Below are 21,538 nucleotides of genomic sequence, written 5' to 3'. Positions count from 1 at the left end.
TTTTTAAATTTTATTAAATAATATAAGCATTATGATATATATATAAATTATTATTTATATTTTAATGAATTAATATAATTTTTATATTTCATATGCAACCTAGAGAATTGTTTATATATTAAATATAAAAATCACACTGCGTTCTATCTCCAATAAATAAAATAAAACATTTGAAGGATTTCCATTTATAGATGTTACATGTATTATTAAAAAATACAAAATTTCAATGATATGATATTATGAACTCATACTTGATTTTATTTTATAGGAAAAATATTAAACTAAAAGAAATTATGTTTACTAAAACTACCAAGAGTTTCATTTTTCTAATACTATTCATATAAATAGAATTTAAAGTATTGTTAATAAATATTTAAAATATTGAAAAAGTATATTTGTTTTGCTAAAAATCAATTAAATATTGAAAAAATAGAATAATTTTATTTTAAAATTAAAATCATATATTTAATTTATTTTGAATTTGATTGGGTTTTAAAAAACCAAACTATATGCACCGGTAAGTAAACACATCCCAACACTTGCTTTTAAACCCTCGTAATACTCATCTAAAATAATAGAAAATTTTAGTTGTTTTAGTTTTTAGTTTGTTTACTTTTTTATTTTTATATTAAATTTTACAATTTACATTAGAATATATCATTTTATAAAGATCCAAAGAAAAAATAATAATATATTTCTAATCCGTGTTATTGACATATTAGATTAGATTCATTCTTTATAAACTGAATATAATCTTATGTAAATAAATTAATAATACGGATTAGAAATATTTATAAACTTTTTTTTTATCTCTATAAAATGATATAATATAATGTTGATAAATATTATTTACATTAGATTATAGTCATTCCTTGATTCACAACAAAAAATTAATTTATTATCATAAATATTCAATATTCTCATATTTTAAAATTCAATAACTTCTCAAATAATAACTTTTAAAAAATATTTTTTTATTATTTGTTTACAAGTACTTAATGCGAAAGCATTATATACCCTTTATTTAAGGTTCTAAATTTATTAAAAAAGAATTAAATAAATTTTTTTATTTTTATATAATATTTTTAATAAGATTTTATTATTTTTATCCCCTTATTATATGTTTACCAATAAAAATAAGAACTATATTAATCAATATTATAAGAATATTGATTATAAAATCAAAATAGAATATTTTTATGAGAATTTATTACTAATTTTATCTCACTGTAACTTTTTTGGGTACCTTACATAATCTTTAATATAAAATTATTTGTTAATTTTTTAAATATTTATAGCGCATTCGTTAACAAATTTCTACTTTCAAAACCATTATCAAAATTTAGTTTTGTAATACTTGTGTTGAGAACAAAGTTAGATAAAATATTACATTTATTGCCACAATTGGTGCAAATATTACCAAAATTAAAGATAAAGTTTTTCAAAATAAAATCTTTGTTTTTATTAGAAAATAGCATCATGTAATATTTGTTTTAATTTTTATCTATTGATAAATCAATAAAAACTACCTTTATATGCAATTTGTAAGTCATAGTTCTTAAATGATATAATTTTTAAGAATTTCCTTAAATGAGAGAATTTTTATATGTTTTAGTTATCTTCTATTTTTAAGAAAAAATAATCTTGTTTTAAATTTTATACTTTTTTTTTTATAATGGATATTGTTTTTTAAAACTTTTATATCTTTTAATTTAGCCTTATTGAATAGAATATTTATCATCAGTTATTAGTGACAAAAAGTTTCAGTAACTAATTAATTCTTATCTCTAAGTCAGTTGATAAAGTGAACAAATTTTTTTGTCAATAATCTACAAAGGTGATGATGGTAAATAAATAATGAAAGGATCTTGTAACTTTTAAATAAAAATTTTTACTTTTTAAAAGTTAACTTATAAAATGTTACTTCAAGTAATATTCATTTTATTAGAAGTTAGCTTTCAATAATTTTTTTTATTTTTAACCTTTTAAACAATTTATAGTTACACAATATAAAGTTATCACTTTTGTTTTGTTTTAGTCGTTTAACATTTTTAACTAATTGTACAATTAGTTAAATAATTTTCATTCAATCGGCTAGTTAAAAGTTATAAGTTAACTATAACTATGAATCTACAAACTTTTAATTAATTTACCAAACAGAGCAATAGATCCACTCAGTTAATTATGTATATCAATAGGCAAATGTATAATAGAAGTAATTTACTTCTTGAAAAATCAATCTTTTGATGCTCTTTTTGCTACAAAATGTCCTTTGATGGTCTTCCTCCAAACATAGTACCGAGGCAAAGTTCTTGTCTGTTGTACACAAGTTATCTACAATAGCAGAGCATCAATTCTCCATGTGGCATATGACAAACAGTTAAATGGAGGTATCATAGCAATGGTTAACATCAAGTAAACATCAACTGGATTTCCTACATGAAAGTAGATTAATGCCTGAATCCCTTGTTTACGATATACACAAACATTATTTATTTTAAATTTATGATATACATAGTTATATCGTAGCATTTCACTAAGGATTCTCCATTTCTGTGTAATAGGGGCCAAATAGGACTTTTATTTTCACCCTTTTCCATTTTATCATGAACCAACTTTCTTAAAAGCTTAAGCTGATTGGTAAGAGTTCATATAAATGGTTTTATTTGAGTTGAGTCGGGTGGACTTACTTAAGGATGCAAAACTCCCCCAACAATTATTTTTTTTCATTTACAAAACCTAAATATATGACCTTCCTTAAATAAAATCAAACTCTTTCTTGCTTAGGCTAACAAACCTTAATGAAAAATTGAAAAAGCCCTTTGGGCTAAAAACATTGATGATGCACAAATCCATCTTAATTTATTCAGAAATCCTACTTTTATTTCCTGGGCAGCAAGAATCTCTTGACAACTTGGTTATAGAAGCTTAACACAAAGTCAATAACTAACTTTTTTTTAAAAAAAAAAGGTTAACCTATTAGATGCAAGTTCATTAATGATTCTATATCAAGCATATATTTTAACCACATATATGTAAATTCCAATGGCCAACCACATAGCATTTAGCCTCATGTTATGTTCTTTACATAATCTCTCCTTCTGTTAAAGCAAGGTATAGAAAAGAAAATATTCCTTTTAGCTTTACAGGCTTCCAGATATTCCAAAGGAATTTGTCCTCTGGCCTCTATCAAATGGCCTCATTTCCACTATAAGAGAAAGCCCAAGAAAACTCGCTCTACCATACACTCCTAATCATTAAATCATTTTGAGCAGCAATGACTAGTTCTAAGAAGCTGGAGGTTCAAACAATTGATCAAACTCCACATAAATGGTGTACTTCATTGGGAGAAGAGGTTTTCAAAAGATTTTTCAGCCAGGCTAATCCAACAGTTCATAAGGTTTTTGGTGATGGATCACTTTTCAGTCCAATGTTGTTTGGGAAGTTCTTTGATCCTTCTGATGCCTTTCCTCTATGGGAGTTTGACTCAGATGTCTTGTTATCTCATCTAAGGAACTCCAACCAAAACACTGTGGAGTGGTATCATTCAGATGAAGGTTACATATTAAAGGCAGAAATACCAGGTAGGATAAATTTCTCTACAACTTCACCTATCAACAAACCTTCTGCAGTTTTATATGGTCTTGTTAACCTGTCAGAGCCCTTTGGAGTATTGGTTAATGAATTAATAACTAATAATTTTTTATTAGAAATCATGTTAAGTTACATAGAAAATCACCAAAAGAGTGAATTAATTAAAAAAAATAATTAAAACTTTTTTTTTTAATTCTTTAACCCTTGTCCTTTGCCTTATTGTTAACCTGAATGTGTTAAATAAATCATAGAACAAGGAGACTGCCTCATCATTTTTTATATATGCAAATTAAAAGGAAAAAAATAAAAATTAATGCATTAGAACTTAGATGAACTATTTTCATAACTTGCAGGCACAATTATTTTGAAACAAGAGAAGCCTGATGCATTAAAATTTTCTTTACATGGTCGAATATTTAAAACTATATGATTGAGTATACAGTGGATCCATCACCCACATGAAATTGAGTCAATAGGGGGTTGTGAATAAGCCCAAGCCTAGTTTTATTTTTTTTGGGTTGGGAGGGTTGTAAAGGCCCAGCCTAGTTTCAAAATAAGAAATTTGCTTGACTAGTAAAATTTTATGTGACACATGATTTTGCCAAAACAGGAACCGGTATAAGTAACATTCAAGTCCATATTGATGATCGGAAAGTTGTGGAAATTAGTGGGCAGTGGAAGCTGAACAGAGATAACCCAGAGGCAAATAATGACTGGAAATGTGGCCATTGGTGGGAATATGGGTATGTTCGAAGGCTTGAGATGCCAGAGGATGCAGATTCGAAGAATATTGAAGCACACATATATAATAGCTTATTTTTGGAAGTAAGAATACCAAAGTGCCTTCAGAAGGAAAAGGATGTGACTTCGAGTAGTGTAAGGTTAAGAGAATAGCATTATCAGATAGTGCTACTATTAGTTTTGTCAGCAACTTCCATCCAACTTGATATTTGATAATACTAGACATCTAACAAACTAAGAAAACATAATATTAGTGCATGTTTGTTTGTTTTTTTTTTTTTTTTTTGAGGAAGATAATTTCTTATTTTTCAAAAGCTCTCACAGAATTGCAAAAAATAAACAATATTATTTCTTCAAAATAAGTTAAACCAACCAAATATGCACAAAGTAAGCATAAGTAGGCTTTCTGATAAGGTGAGAGTATGATTAATTTGGAGAAACTTCTGTATAAGAGAAAAAAAATTAAAATAAATAATTTTCTTTCACAAATTAAAAGCAAGCTAAACTCTTTATGTTTTAAAAAAGTTAAATGAGAAAACTTTTTTTAAAAAAATATAAGATTATTTTAACTTAATAAAATCGTTTTATTTATTTTATTGCTTAATTTTTTTATTCATATAAATATTTATTAAAAAATTATTCAAACTATATCTATGTATGTCTATACATATGTGCATGTGCTTACTCATGTCTAAAAAATCAACATTCTTTCTATATATAGAACAGCTAAAACTGAAGTTGGGACAACAAAGAATACGATGTATAGATAGAAAAAATGAAATTTTATGTCAAGACCAATCTCTAAATTACAAAAGAAACTAATAAAAGAAAGCTAATAATAGTTCAAGTTCATCCGTTCAGGTAAACATTGGAAACATGATTAAATGGGAAAAAATGTTAGAGACAGGATAATGATAATGTCCCATCAATAGGCAAAAATTCTTTGTTGCCATGAAAGTTACATGTGACAACTGTTTCATACAATCATACTGAGAACAGAATGCAATGAACAAGGTCGATACATGTAAATTACATAACTCAATGGTCATGAAAACACAGATGACATGCTTGCAAACCTGAATCAATAGGCCAGTTCAAAACATAGTTTATTTGTTGTAAGCACTTGAATGTTAGTCTCATGACAAATGAAAAGAATAATGATCCTCAAAATTTATAAGGATATAAAAATAAACGAGATTATGCACCGCAAGACATATCTATATTTTCTTCTTTTAACATATGGGCAACAGTGGGAATGGGACATTCCCATCCAACTATGTTCTTGTTGTTCATTGTCTTCTAGTTGTGTACCTCCACATGCCATTCCGTAGTACCAAACAAAGCAAGCATTATCTTGTTTTCTTGTTCAATAATTTACAACCTTGTACATAGACATAGATGGAATATTAGCTAGTCAACAAATTAATTACAAAATAAAAATTAGTAAACCGTTAATTTTAATCTGTCACCGACATCTCACTTCACATGGGGTGTATGGTTCAAGAAGATGATTAATTTTAGATTTTAAGGTTAACTTGAAGCTTCATAGCAAAGTTTTCTTCTCTCTCTATTTTTTTAAAATTCTTGTGTTTATACCTGATTCAGGTATTATATGACAAATATGAAGACTTTTAAATAATTACAAACTTAAACTGTCAAATGCATTTCAATTTTCTCAAACAAGTGGATGGCATTAATAAACATAATTTGCCAAAAAGTTAATCTGAAAAATGGAGATGCGGGGTATCGATCCCCGTACCTCTCGCATGCTAAGCGAGCGCTCTACCATCTGAGCTACATCCCCTTTGTTTGTTGGGTGTCAGTTTTATTGTTTTATTTTAAAATAATATTTTTGTCTAACTATTTAAGCACACATTACAATATTGTGTTGATTAATAACATCTTACGATATAATGAGTTGATAAAGTAGAGTGGATATACCATGCTTAAAACTAAAAGAGGTACCAACCCAAATATTAAAATCGATAACATCTACAAAAATATTCCTTTTAACGTGACTTAAAATGATTAACACTCTTAAGATTCAAATATAGTATACGCCAAATTCATTCACCATTAAGCCACCTCCTCGGAATTTTCAGACTATTTCCAAGATGGTGGATAAATAAATTTTCCTTGTCACTTACTGTAAGCAACAGAGTGTTTGTTTTCATGCGATAAACAACTATTCTGATAAATGAACTTCTGATTTAATTTTATGGTACTTCTATCTAATCGTTATATATTGACTCAAATTATTGGTTTATGTAGTATATTGTTCTTATGAATAATAAATTTGTCCAACATTAGAACATGGGTCAATTTTTATTATAATTTTTTTTCATTCAATAACTTTTGTAATTTCTTTTTATTCTTTACACAGGGTTGAATAGTTTTGTTTTGTTTTTTGTGATGAATGATAATTTATCAGATATATAGATTATTTATCCGTACTCTTTCCGTGGGACTTGCTTTTATAGTTCTTGGTAAATTAGGAGAACAAAAAAAGTTAATTGAATGTCTAAATCGCCAAGACTTTAATTGTTAAAAATTAATAAAAAAAATAAGCGATTATTTATTGAAAATAAATTAAAGTAAACATAATTATTTTGTGTCTTTAACGTACTGGTTAAATGGAAACAATGAATTTTTTACAAGAAAAATTAAAGTGATAACCTTTTAAATGCTGAGTAAAATATAATTATTTTGATCTTAATGCAGAATGAAAGTCAAAAACCATAATTGGGAGGACTATCCTATCTTGTTTTCTAAGCTCTACACAAAATCAAGCAGGCCAAGCTCTACCAAATTTGAATGGGTCAAACCAACTTGTTCTGTTCATCCAACTTTGAAAGGTACTAAATTCCAGAATAATCTTCCACATGCATAGCTAGGACACTTGGTGAAGTCATTCAGATACATAAGTATGCAGGCCACAATGCAAATTTTATGCTTTCAATAGAATTGATTAGTCTTCTCATTTGTCTCATACCACTTTGGACTTGTTAAAATGAAAAAGAACTTGAGAAGCTAAATTGGATTTATAATAACCATACTCAGTTTATTATGTGCAAGTCAACTAGCCACATCAAGTGGAAAAAATTTGGTTTAATTTCAGCAATTATGGAATCACAAAAATAATGCTCTAATTATCATCTTTCAACCAACCATTTGGAAGGAACCCTTGTTATATAGTAATTTCTTAAAGACGGGTTTTGTGTACAACACAATCAAATGATAAACCATGATACGAAATTGTGATTGGTACATCAATAACTGTCTTGTGCATTGGGAAAAAAAAATGTAGCTTACTCATCACACCAAAAGTGACATATATTTCTGCATCTGAAGGGAGACATATATTAGTGAACATCTCTGAAAGACGAAATCCTTATAGATACACAAGTATTAAGCACCACATTGCTTGACAAACTAGCAATTCTAGTAAAGGAAATTCTACATGCTGCATCTTAATATTATCATTTTTTGGGTTAAAAATTAAATTAATAAGATATCATGTCCATTTTCTTACTATTACAGGAGCAAGACAGAACAAGTAACCTGCTAGACTTTGTGCAAAGAAAAGGCTAAAGGGTGTCTGATTGATCCCTTGGAACTTTAGTTGACACCAAATTGCTCTCTTTAAAGGGCAAGATCTGAACATCAACTGTGAGATTGTGACAGGAAGAATTTTGATCTTTATTCCATTTAATGGAAAACGATGAGGACTATTAGTATGGTGCAATAGGCTTAGTGAAAAACTTTATTTGGTGCATGGAGAAGGAGATAAGTCAATTCCATAAGCATAGTTGAAGAAGAAGCCTCATAAAGGGGTCATGGGAAAAGGACACAGAATGCAGCTGAGTACCAAGAAGTGAATGGAAAAGCCAACTACTTATAACATGTGAGGTGGTGTGGGATGTGCTTTCACTGTATATTCCATTCTGCTAAGTTGGCAGAGAAAGTTGGGTGCTAACTTTTCTTGGAAAATGAAAGGGGAAAATTCTTAGCCTCCATCTAAAGCAACATAAAATAGTTGTTTAATTCTAAGCAGCTTGGCAAACATTTGGATTTGGAAGAAGTTATGTTGGATCCTGCTACAGCAGAGGGTGGAATAATGGACATTAATTTATTATTATATAATTGGTTCAACATCTTGCAGATATGGTAACAAATTAATTTAGGGAATCTATACAGTGGGTGTTTGGATTGAGGATGGAAGACTTGTAAACGTAGATTGAATATAAAACTTATAATTAGAAGTATTGAAATAAATATACATCTGTAAGTATTTAAACGTGAATCTAAACATGCTTATAGTTTTATTGAACATTTTTTTGTTAGTAGAGATAGTTCTCAATTCACACACAATAATTATGCTTAAAGATTCTTTTACTAAAAATATATGCTTGAAGTTAGGGAGGTTTGATTAAACTGAAACATTGAGCAACAATCGTTTTCAACATAATTACTGCCTTTATTTTTAATAATACATTTGATAGGAGTAAAAAATATGAGCTGTTCACAGAAAAGTAATCATGTGTTGTATTTACAGTGGAGACAAATCATACATTATTAATATTTAATTATTCTTCTGTACTTTAGGTTCTTTCCAAGTACAATTTCTTTAATAGGCGAAATTAAAAGAGCTAATTGCATGTCTGAAGTAAAAATCAATTGCATCTTTACATTAAACTAAAATAACATTAAGGTGAAGGATGTGGAGAATGGGTTGACCCTAATTTAAAGAGAAACAAATCATGTTTTAGTTCAACCATCAACAACTTTTGATTTTCAACTTTATACAACACTTCACTCTATCATTGCTATCCATTTAATTATATGAAGTTGAAAGAAGTTTAGCAAATTTGAACTCAAGGTTTGTACGGATTGTTACTCCAATTTAAGGAAGCACAGCATTCAATAATTTTTTCATATAAAAGCATCCATTTCTTATTCTTTAAGGTAACTTTGATGCCACCAAACTATCAATTTTTATACATCGCCCTGTTCATTAATGGTACTTTTAAATTTCTTGAAGTCTTAATCAGTAGGTAATATATAGCTTTGTTTAATCTAACCCATGTCATAACAGACAATAAACAATGAATGGTCGTTTGTTCGTTACCAGTTTGTTTTTTAAATAAGATGTTATCACTATGCTATGTATAAATAAAATTATTCATCCATTATTATTATTATTATTATTATATAAACCCTAAACCTTCTGTTATATTTGAAAATATATGTTTTTAACAACTCACGCTTAAGCGGTAGCTAACTAATATTCCATAATTACGTAGATATCTTGTCACCAAATAATTAATGTTTAGGTCATGGTTTAACAACCGCAAATATATTTTAGTAAAAGAGAGGAAAAGAATATTTTTAAAAAAATTATATATATTTTTTCAATATTATTTTATCTGTAATTTCTCCTATAACCTTTTTATTGTAATAGTTATCATATTAATCAGTATTTTAAGAGTATTGATTAAAAAATAATAAATAAAATGTTACAAATATATTGAAAGTAACAAAAATGTCTAATATTACATTTTTAATAAAAAGAATCATTTTTAAACACTGATTAACATTTACATGTAACGTTTTAATTATTTCCAATGTATACTTCAGTGTATAAATCAAAACATCTATTATAATACTGTTGAAATTTTCAAAACATAGCTTATCGATTATTACAATTTACTCTCTAAAACTATTGAGTTTTATAATCAATTTCATCAGTATCATGGCAAGAGAATAGACAAATTATTGCCCAAGAACTCGGATCTAAGCGTGATATTTTCAAATTTCATTGTTCAAAGCTTCAAGTATTTTTATAATGATGATTATTATGATTGCTACACTTGTCAGGAACAAAGGCAATAATCGTAAAAAGAGACCATTTATAAGAATCTTACAACACGTGACCCCCAGCTTATTTAAAGGCTATATTTTAATCTCTTAAAACCTCGTTGAATAACCAAAATGTACAATTTATATATATATATATATATATATATATATATATATATTCAGTAATATTAATAGTACTTATTAAAAAAGTAACCCATTCCATATGCACAGAAGAATTTCCCTAGAAAAAGAAAGTTAATATCCACATTTTGTGAATTCAATGAATAATTGTATGAAATTTCGAACACCAAAATATTTTCTGTGACCAGTGAAGCAATCCCTGTACCAAACAATGTAACTAACGGAACATCATATCTATTATAATCTAAACAAGACACGTTAAGAAACATATTACTATTCATTTCTTACAAAAGTTTCACTTTGTTTAATGATTTTTACTTTCTTCTCTTTCACTATTCATTTCTCTCTCTTTCTTCGTTGTGTTTGTTGATCATCATCATTCATCAATCTTCCTGCCTGCTAAAGCAACGGTTTTTGATACATTGTTATTTGTTATCTTTCAAAACAATCCATGGCCCCACACTAGTCACTCTCTCTCTCTCTCTCTCTCTTCTCTCGTGCATCTCTAGCTGAGTGCTTGTGCTTCAAAATGGTCACCAAAAACCAGAACCGGGCTCCATTTTCACTCGCATCAACACCACCACCCCCTTCTAAGGTACCCTTCTTTTTCTTTTCTATCTCCACCTCAGTTTAAATCATAGGTTGTTCTTGTTTTTTAATTTCATTGCATCACCATGCTAAAAAGGTGATTTTTTTTCTTATGAGATTTCAGAACTTTGAGGGTGATGAGCTCTTACTAGATAATATAGCGCAACAAGTTGGAGCCGAGAAAATGGTAGGAACTCCAATTAATGGAAGAACAAGGCAAGCTTTTACAGTTGTGAATGGTGGCCACGATCTTGGCCCAAATAGTACTCCTCCAAGCAATGCTGGATCGGATTATGGTGTCATAGAGTTCACAAGAGAGGATGTAGAAGCATTGTTAAATGAGAAAGCCAAAAGGAAGGACAGATTTAATTATAAGGTCAGTTAAAGTTTTAGACTTTAAAGTTTAAAGGCCTCTTTTGGATGGTAATGGATTTTAAGTTTTGAAAATTTTAAAAAATAAACTGGTTTTTAATTTTATAATTTTTTGTTTTAATATTTTGGGCTTTTATGTTTTCAAAATTTAAATCCAAAACACAGTAAATCAATGAAATCATTTATGACTTCCTTGGTAGAACTCATCTGGTGACAAAGGTGGTTAATTGGAAGTGGTGTGGCCGTGGTAATGGTGGGGGAGAGGTGACAATGGAGGTGGTGGATGTGATGATGGTGGCAGTGGCAGTGGTAGCGGTGGTGGTACCAATAATGACAATAGTATGTGAGCCTTTCAGAAGAAATGTGGGAATTAAAGGATTTGTTTTACAGTTAAGAACTAAAACTACCTTCTTTGTTTTTAAAAATTGAGTTAAATGTATTTTGAAACCAAGTTAAAAATTACTTCAATTTAAAAATCAAAAGCAGAAAACTTAGATCTATCCCGAACAAACCCTAAGGTGTGTGTTGCTTGTTTTGATATTTGGATTTGAGATCAAAATGTATAAGGTTGATACCTTTATGTGTTACATGATACATAGTATTTCTTGAATTACTGATTGATTACTCATATATTAACATCATCCTATATGATTTTAGGAAAGATGTGAAAATATGGTGGATTATATAAAAAGGCTTAAGGTTTGCATCAGGTGGTTCCAAGACCTTGAGATGTACTACTCTCTAGAGCAGGAAAAGTTAAAGAATTCTCTGGAACTGACCCAGCAAAAATGCATAGAAATTGGTAAGATACTAAGATTAATTTTTAATTTTCTACCCTTTCAATTATGAAAAATAGTTGCTGAATTTGATTAATAAAATGCTATTTTCATTATAGAGTTGCTGCTCAAGATCAAGGAAGAAGAACTAAATTCAATTATTACTGAAATGAGAAGGAATTGCACTTCTTTACAAGAGAAATTGATAAAGGAAGAATCAGAAAAGTCGGTAAGAAAGATTTTGAAGTTAGTTGCATTTTAAAATTTACCAAAGAAAAGAAAATTGTTAAATGTTAATCATAAACTCTGAAATTGTTATAATCTTTGTTAATACAAGGTTGCAGTGGAATCTCTTGTTAAAGAGAGAGAGGCTAGGCTTGACATTGAGAGGTCACAGGCTACTCTATCTGAGGACCTCGGAAGAGCTCAACGAGAGATCCAAAGCGCAAATCAGAAGGTAAAACAATAGCACATTTCCAATTCTAGGAACTCCTTTTCACTTTTTATCATTGTTTGTTTATCAATCACTGCATGAGGTATACTAACAAATAAATGTCTTTATCTATGTATTTCTGCAGATAGCATCACTCAATGACATGTATAAGCGGTTACAGGATTACATAACAAGTCTACAACAGTACAACGGAAAACTTCATTCAGAGCTTTCATCAGTTGAAGATGAACTTAAACGCGTGGAGAAAGAGAAGGCTACTGCGGTGGAGAACATCACCATGTTAAGGGGTCAACTTACTTTGTCTGTTGTGAGTTTGCTTTCATGTGTTAACTTTTTCACTTTGGAATTCAAAAAGACTACATAAAAAAACTACTTACAGTCTTGGTAGATATAAAAAGCCTTTTGATAAACACAAAAAGGGGGAAGCTGCAATTTTTGTCAACATGAATAGATGACTAGAAAGCATGCAATGATATTCATTCTTTCTCTTCTACTGGGGATGTTTAGATGAAGATGATTTTTGTAGACCACATTGAATGTGAAATTTTAGGCATAAGTAGTTGTTGGTTTTGGATTTATTATTACTATCCTTAATGGTATTTCTGATGACAATAGTATTGAACTTGATTTTCTGTTTTGTTTTGTTCTATCTTCAGTTTCTTACTTATCATGCAACTGGTATATTACCCAGTTTCCTTGGTTCTTTTATAGTCTTCTCAAGAAGAGGCCATAAAACAGAAGGATGTGCTGGCTAGTGAAGTTGCTTCTCTTAGAGGAGAGTTGCAACAAGTAAGAGATGATAGAGATCGCCACTTATCTCAAGTGAAAACTTTAACTACTGAATTAGCAAAATTTAAAGAATCTACGGAAAATTCCTGCACTGAATTGGAAAATTTGACATCAAAAGCAAACGAACTGGAGGTTGGCCTGTATACCCCATTTCTTTTTTGTTACACATCACATCCTTCTGTTATAATAGAATCATGAGCGGATGACTTTCCTGCACAGGCAAAATGTTTTTTGAAAGTAAATCAAATAAAGGCATTGGAAGAAAAGCTAGCAACTGCAGAGAAGAAATTGCAGGTAATAAAGACATTTTTCTTTGAAAAATGTGTACTGTTAGGTGTAAAACCATTCAGTATGTTAATAGATATTGAATCATTCTTGAACTTTTACCTATTAGCTTAAGCTTTTAAAAGAGTGGTCCTTTATGTGATGTTAGAGCCTCTATGATCAAATCGTCAGGAGTTTGACCATTGCTGGTTACATTCTTCTGATTAAAGACAGATAAATTTAACTTTAAAGTACGTAGAATGAGCCTTTGCCTTGTCCAAGGATGCAGCCCAAAGGGCTCTTGCGCGAGGAACATGTTTGATACTAACCACGCTTAAGCTCCTTGATAGGTGTCTGATATATGTGCATATGAAACAAGGACAGAATTTGAAGGGCAACAGAAATTTGTCAGTGAGTTAGAAAGACGCTTGGCAGATGCAGAATATAAACTTATAGAAGGGGAGAGGCTGCGGAAAAAATTACACAATACCATTTTGGTAATTTACTGAACCAAAATATTTGTTGACAATAATTAAAAAAAATAACATCTGCGTAATCTCCATTTTAACAGGAGTTAAAAGGGAACATCCGCGTATTTTGTCGAGTGAGGCCTTTGTTACCTGATGAAAGTTGTAGCACAGAAGGCAAGATTTTCAGTTATCCTACATCAATGGAAACTTCTGGAAGAGGCATTGATCTAGCGCAAAATGGTATATATCTTGTGATGGTGTATTTAAAATTATTGTTTCCCTTGTTTTAGTTTATCATCCAATTATGTTGTTAACTTTTGTTGCCCTTTTTGTTCTTAGGCCAAAAGCATTCTTTTACATTTGATAAAGTTTTTACACCAGAAGCCTCACAAGAAGAAGTTTTTGTAGAAATTTCACAGCTTGTTCAAAGCGCTCTTGATGGTTATAAGGTAATTTCAAAGTTCTTCTGTTGTCTTCTTTGACATCATTATTCGTTCATATCTATGAACTGTTACAATCAATTTTTGAAAAAGCAGAATTCTTGAACTCTATTTCTTATACTCAGCGTTGCCTTGGGATTATTTGCTTCTGTACCTCTATTAGGCACATGTCAGCTTGTTAGATTTGTGTTGAATGTCACTTTCTAATATCCATTTAATAAATCAATATGCTAACTTATATGTTTAACTTTGAAATTTCATTAAAAATATAATGATGTTTTCTTTTTCAGGTTTGCATCTTTGCCTATGGTCAGACCGGGTCAGGGAAAACATATACAATGATGGGCAGGCCTGGACATCCAGAGGAAAAGGGCTTGATACCTCGTTCATTAGAACAAATATTTCAAACAAAGCAATCTCAGCAGCCTCAAGGCTGGAAATATGAAATGCAGGTAACTTCACAAATATTTTCTTCTTAAATTCATCCATCATTGCAATGTATGTTAAATTTTTTAATAAAATGTTGAGAAGGTTTTCCTTGTGAAATCTACAGGTGTCAATGTTGGAAATATACAATGAAACCATTCGTGATTTGATATCTACAAACAGATCATCATCAGATGCAACACGCACAGAGAATGGTACTCCTGGAAAACAATATACAATCAAACATGATGCAAATGGCAATACACAAGTTTCTGATCTTACAGTAGTTGATGTTCAGAGTGCTAGAGAGGTTGCATTTCTTTTAAATCAAGCTGCAAATAGCAGGTAACTAGTTTCTAGTGTTTATTCTGTTTGACTATGTCTTGTATCTGTTGTTGTTACATCTGTAATATCCCCCAAATGAACTAACCAATTTATAACAAGTATTATATAGCTACACTTCTTGATGTACTTAGGAAATATTTTTTTATTGCTTTGTAATGGGATTAAGAGAAATGGACAACTGATTTGGTTAAACACATATTGACACGTGTGCAAAAAAAATATTGATTTTTTTATGTTGAACCTAACTATTTAATTTTTTTCTGCTTTTCTCCTTTCAGATCAGTGGGAAAAACCCAAATGAATGAACAATCATCAAGAAGTCATTTTGTATTCACTCTTCGAATATATGGTGTAAATGAGGTATAGATGTTTCTCTCACGATAATAACTAAAACCACGTTATATATTCTCTATTTAATTTTCATCTCAACCTTCCATAGACACTGACTTATGCATCATAATGCAACCTATTTTGTCTTTCCATCAGAGTACTGACCAACAAGTACAAGGTGTTCTGAATCTTATTGATCTTGCCGGGAGCGAACGTCTCTCAAAGAGTGGTTCAACTGGAGACCGGTTGAAAGAAACTCAAGTATGTAAAGCCATGGTGCTTTTCATTTTCTCTTGGGCTGCTTGATTTCAAATAGTTTAAACTCTATTTCATTTGTAACCAGGCAATCAACAAAAGTTTGTCATCATTGAGTGATGTTATATTTGCCTTGGCCAAGAAGGAGGACCATGTGCCATTCAGAAACTCAAAGCTTACATATCTACTTCAGGTAATTCATTCTTGGTGCATGTTTGGAAGAGCTTTTTGGCAGAAAAATAATTGCTTATTTGTCAAAAACTCTTTTTACAAAGCTGACAAAATAAGTGATTATTTCTTCAAAATAAGCTGAACCAAACGTGCACGTTTTCTTTCACATAGCATTTTTTTTGAATCTATAGCACTACATTTCAATAATCTGGGATGATCTAATAATAATGTTTTGAACGTGATGTTTGAACAGCCTTGTCTTGGTGGAGACTCCAAGACACTAATGTTTGTGAACATATCACCGGATCCTTCTTCTGTTGGTGAGTCACTATGCTCACTCAGGTTTGCATCAAGAGTCAATGCTTGTGAGATTGGAACACCGCGTCGCCAAACCAATGGGCGTTCTATAGAGTCTCGCTTGAGCTATTTCTAATCTTCAGAATGATGTATATGCTTGTTCTTAACCATTGTTGGCAACAAAGTGCCTGTGTGAAGACTCTACAATAAAGAAAAATGAGTTTGATTCTAACAACGGCATATAGCTTGTATAGTGAATAGTTCAATTTGTTGTTCTGCTTAATGTTATGTATTTATTTATAACATTTCTCTTATATAAATTGAAAGGCAGATTTTTCTGATAATAGAAGAAATAGTGTAATAAATTGATTACAATCATTTGTTTATCCACACACGCGTAAGCGCTGTTTGTTCATCCATATAAGCAGAATTTACAAATTGATTGAGTTAAAAAAATCATGGTGCGAACTAGGTTTTCTTATAATTTAGTATAACTCTTTAGAATACTATACAAAGAGACAATAAAACACATGTAGTGTACAGGTAATACATGCTATATTTTGCGTAACATATGTGGATATGCGATATTCATTAAAGAAAGTTGGTGCATGTTTTAAAATAAAAATCATGAAAATAATAACTTATTTTTTAAATTTTTTTTCACAAATTGAAAAAAATAAAATCATATGTGCATCTACTTAAATTCTACTTTTAAATTTAACTCAATTGTATTTTTAATCCTTATACTTTAATGTATTTTTTAAAAGTTAGTAAATCGCTTCGTTGATACAGTAAGCTAAGGGGCTTTTGATTTAGAGGTCCAACACACATGGGTTGATCACAATCTCCCCTTCATGTTGCGCCCAATTTATGTTATGCAACCCAACAAGTATTTGTGTTTGCATATTTAACACTGATACGCACTCGTTAAAAGGGATCACAAACCATTGAGCCATACATATATATGATTACAATAATTTTACAATCTCCAACGTTTATATCATGTTGGCACATCTTGTAAGTTTGCTCCCATCCCATGGTTGTACATAACCTGCAGCTATGCGTTATATGATCAACGACTATTGATACTAATATTAGCTCAATTACTTGATGTTATTAGACTCATCAGAAATACACATATTTTTCAAACACACTTTCTTTTAACTTTGTTTTATCTTCTACATTGTTTAATATCATGAATTGAGTTCAAAACGACATTTTGTACTAAGGTTTTTCTCATGTTCTCCTTCCTTTCTTGTTAATGACTTTATTTTTTTTAATCAGATCTTCATAGATAACCAATCCAAGGGGTGGGAAAGGACACTTTGAATGACTTGGTATTTGATGTTGTGTGCAGCGAAGGGAGAAGAAGCACAATGTTGGAGGACAGTGACAAGTATACTTTGGTTGTGATCGGTTATTTCTAACAATCAATGGTCGTGAAGGAAGATTGTTGCTTGTTTAGGGGTACTATTTTTTGTTCTTTCAAATAATATTTTGATACTCGAAATATATATAGATTCACGATGAAAAGAGGTTAAACAAACAAAGAGTTGGTGGGTTAAAATTTGGTAAATCATAAAAACTTTACTCTGATTGCTTGGCTATGATTAATTGTGCAGCAAAGAGATTTATTATACGATTTTTGCATGATATAATTTCACAGTGAAATATGAAAAAAAGAAGAAGAAAATATTAAGGGAGAAGAAATTCTATTCCAAAATACTGGTGCCATTAAAAGAAATTCTACTGAAATCCATTTTGATAGTCTTTCAAACAAGCTCTTAAAAAACCTCTTGAATTTCACACTACACATATGTTGAAGAATGTGTGAGAGAGGTTGATAGAATTCCTCTTAACATATATTTTGCTCACAAGATCACTTGTATTTGAGTAATTGTTTCTTCTACTAAAGGAAATTAACGCAAGAGCAAGATATAGATCATTTCACCCCAAAACTTTGGTGAGTCTTTCCAATGACGTGCAAATTAAGTATACTTAATACGTTAGCTGATAAGCTTAACCATCCTTAGTAGTTTCAATAGGTGGAGATAAGGTTGATTCACTATAATATAATAATGATGATACATGCATACTCAAATACAAACCAGGATGCATGGCCTACACGATACATGCTAGAGTCTCTCACATGATAGTGTTTAATTGCATGTTACTCTGTCGTTAGAATTTGGAATATAAAGAATCTTTGGTTGTGAAAATTACATGAGATATCCAAATACGTATCTAAAAGAAATTGCAAGTTCCCCACAACAAAGAGAAACCTTAAGGTTCAAGATTTTGTAGCTAGCCTACCAAAAATGATTGACTAGATTCCATACGTATCTAAAAATTATATTTTTTAAAAATACTAGCAATATGTACTGTTTAATATATTTCTTTAACACACTTTTAATTATTAATTAAAATTTATTAAAAATTAAAAAATTACATGAATTTATTTATTTTTATTTAATGTCTTCAAGGGTATTACTAGTATATTTTTTCCTAATATAAAACTGGTTCATCAAGATTTAAATCAGCAAAAGATAAAAGAAATCCCCGAACTTCAAATTAAATGATAAGAAGTTGCATCATCTTGTATTAACCAGCGGCACAAGGATAAGTATGTGTAGTAGATATAATGTGATGCGTGAATATAATATTTTTTTAAAAAATATAATATGCATACGGAAAAACATTTTAAATTAAATTTTATTGTTTTATAAATTATTTATATTTTATTAATTTATTTTTTAATATATATATATATATATATATATATTGCCATCATTATTTTATTATTATTTGTCTTTGACATTTGACTTAATTTAAAAATATTTGTGCAATAAGTATATTAACAATAATTATTTCTTTTTTTTTTCTTTCTCTTTTTTATTTGTCAGCAATGATAATTGTATGGGCAGGGTCTATTCCCCACAGCACTAACAGTAAACCAGAAGTTGCCAATATTTCTTGCGTTTTTTTTTTTTTAATTTCTTTTTTTGCATGTCAATTTTACACGAGTCAGTGAGCAAAGCTGACAACTAGCATGATGTTTTATTCAGTTTGACAAAATTTTGTGTTATTTTTAATTTGTATTATTATAGATAATAAAAGTGTTTGTCTAACTATATAGTTTTTATTATTAGGCCTAGAGAGCATATGACCATAAAATTAGCTAAAACAATGGTCTCCGCTATATTACGTTGTTTTTATCCTTCACAATCAATTTAACAAATGTATTATTCAAGAGAGCAATCTTCTTTTTTTGACAATTTCTTTTATTTCTTAAATAGTGTTCTAAAGATACTGATTAACATTTAGCTTTCTATATAGCTCACCCTTTTGAAGAAGCAGAAGAGAAAGAAATGGAAGGCCAACAGCTCAAAAGGTCCAAGGTTGTGAAAATTGACTCAAGAAAATCATGGGAACACCACATCACTGATGCCACAAAGAAAGGCAAACTTGTGAGTTTCATTTATTTTCTGGTGATTCATTAAATTATAAATCAGGTTGCATTTATAATTATTGCAATTAGTTGGTTAAGGATTCAGCTTCAGATAGCATTAGCAATGTTTGTGGTCATGTGTAGCATAGGTCTGTTCATAGCCTTGTTACTTAGCCTAAATTAATTTGCAGGTTCTGGTTCATTTCTCTGCTTACTGGTGCATGCCTTCTATAGCTATGAATCCTTTCCTTGAAGAATTGGCCTCTACCTATCAAAGTATTCTCTTTCTTAATGTAGATGTGGATGAGGTTAAGGTAATTTACATGCATAACATATGGTGGGGAAGGTTTTATTTCTTGATTTTGTGTTTATATAAAACTATTTGGCTCTCATATTTTCAATTCTTCTATTTCGATGCCCTTGCTCTCTAATACCACAATGAATCATGTAAAGGGTTGTCCCAAAAAATATTTCTTAATTGTTTATTTTTGGATTCCAATCCAAACTTTGAGGTCAGGTGGGCTGTGATTATATAAGCGAGCATAGTATCACTAGAGCTGAATTATAATCTATTCTCAAGAAAAAGCTCATATAGGTTTGGAGCCTTTAACTTATATAATAATGGCATTATTGATCATTAATATATTTAAATGTATAACTTTGCAGAGTATATCACAAAGTGAGCAAGAATAATATCTTTTGTTATCCTTTTTGGATATTTCAAAGGACAAATTCTATGCACGTTTGCTGAGTATCATTTGCATTCATAATTTCCTTAACCACCTTTTGTTCTACTGCTATATGCAATATTTTTGGTTCTATATGAGAAAATTGCCTCCAAGTGGGAAATCATGTCTACCTTTATTATAATGAGTGGAGAAATTCAGTGGATAAAACTGTTTCTTTTTGGATTCCAAATCAAACTTTGAGGTCATGAGGGCTGTTTTTATGTCAGCGAACATAATATTAATTATATCTAATTTAATCTCAACAAAATGTAGCTAGATTTCAAGCCCTCACCTTATCATAATGACATTATTTATCATAAAAATAATTAAGTGCATATGATATCAATTTGTGACTTACAATATTATCTAATCCTTTTTGGGAGGTTTCAAGAGACAAATTCTTTGTATAATTGTCAAGTGTTGTGACTTTGTGTTCATAATTTTCTCAATCACCTTTTGTTTTACTGTTATGTGTATCTAACTAGGAAGTTGCCTCCAAGTTGGAAATCAAAGCCATTCCCACCTTTTTGTTGATGAATGGAGGAGATCCAGTGAATAAAACCGTGGGTGCAAATCCAGACGAGATAAAGAAAAGGATCAATTATTATGTTCACCAAACACATTCCCAAAAGTCAATATGATGCATGAACACATGAACAGAGTTTGCCACAGTTGTAAATAAGACCTATTAATTTGTTTCTTTTAAAAATAATAAAATAAACAGGATTCCTTTCTTGTATGTTACAGATTCCATGTAATAGTACTTATTGATCTTTCACTATTTGTAAAATGTTTGGTGTGGAGATAGAACAGTGTTGGTGTGAAAGGGCAAGTTATTGTATTGTAAAAGGGTATTTTAGTGTATTAAATTTCTTCATGATGCTGGTTTTCTCTTTTAATATGTCTTGTGGCGAATCATAGAGAGCTTACCAATCAAACATGATTACCAAGTCATAGGTCAAGTTTCAAATCAATTAGTTCAAATTCATGCAACTTAAGTAATCAACACAAACACCCATGATTTGCTGACCTATTTTTTCGTGTCAAATT

The 21,538-nt window shown here is 29.9% G+C and overlaps 3 protein-coding genes and 1 non-coding gene across 5 annotated transcripts; 3 read left to right on the top strand and 1 right to left on the bottom strand.

The window, feature by feature from the left end:
- The first annotated feature begins 3,277 nt into the window (after positions 1–3,277).
- Positions 3,278–4,488, top strand: LOC113865059 (21.7 kDa class VI heat shock protein-like). The gene is made up of 2 exons (XM_027499414.1): positions 3,278–3,584; positions 4,205–4,488. The coding sequence occupies exons 1-2, from the start codon at positions 3,278–3,280 to the stop codon at positions 4,486–4,488; spliced, it is 591 nt and encodes a 196-aa protein (XP_027355215.1).
- Positions 4,489–6,066: 1,578 nt separating this feature from the next.
- On the bottom strand, positions 6,067–6,139 carry TRNAA-AGC. The gene has a single exon. It is a non-coding gene; the product is annotated as a tRNA-Ala (tRNA).
- A 4,591-nt stretch (positions 6,140–10,730) lies between these two features.
- Positions 10,731–16,634, top strand: LOC113865208 (kinesin-like protein KIN-14N). 2 transcript variants are annotated; one of them, XM_027499614.1, is made up of 17 exons: positions 10,731–10,930; positions 11,048–11,299; positions 11,953–12,097; positions 12,191–12,300; positions 12,409–12,528; positions 12,650–12,832; positions 13,237–13,446; positions 13,534–13,608; positions 13,929–14,075; positions 14,150–14,288; positions 14,388–14,497; positions 14,779–14,940; positions 15,042–15,259; positions 15,538–15,619; positions 15,746–15,850; positions 15,933–16,037; positions 16,269–16,634. In XM_027499614.1, exons 1-17 carry the CDS (start codon positions 10,865–10,867, stop codon positions 16,446–16,448), a joined length of 2,409 nt encoding a protein of 802 aa, XP_027355415.1. In that variant the 5' UTR covers positions 10,731–10,864; the 3' UTR covers positions 16,449–16,634. The 2 variants fall into 2 exon arrangements, with proteins under 2 accessions (XP_027355415.1, XP_027355416.1); XM_027499615.1 differs by lacking the exon at positions 10,731–10,930 and having other exon boundaries at positions 11,000–11,299; positions 12,006–12,097.
- A 3,046-nt stretch (positions 16,635–19,680) lies between these two features.
- On the top strand, positions 19,681–21,129 carry LOC113865878 (thioredoxin-like protein CXXS1). The gene is made up of 3 exons (XM_027500659.1): positions 19,681–19,779; positions 19,952–20,074; positions 20,974–21,129. Exons 1-3 carry the CDS (start codon positions 19,681–19,683, stop codon positions 21,127–21,129), a joined length of 378 nt encoding a protein of 125 aa, XP_027356460.1.
- Positions 21,130–21,538: the final 409 nt, after the last annotated feature.

This window comes from Abrus precatorius, unplaced genomic scaffold (assembly GCF_003935025.1).
Source record: "Abrus precatorius isolate BTA unplaced genomic scaffold, Abrus_2018 Scaffold4, whole genome shotgun sequence".
Lineage (NCBI taxonomy): Eukaryota > Viridiplantae > Streptophyta > Magnoliopsida > Fabales > Fabaceae > Abrus > Abrus precatorius.
This window is presented reverse-complemented; position numbering and strand designations above follow the sequence as displayed.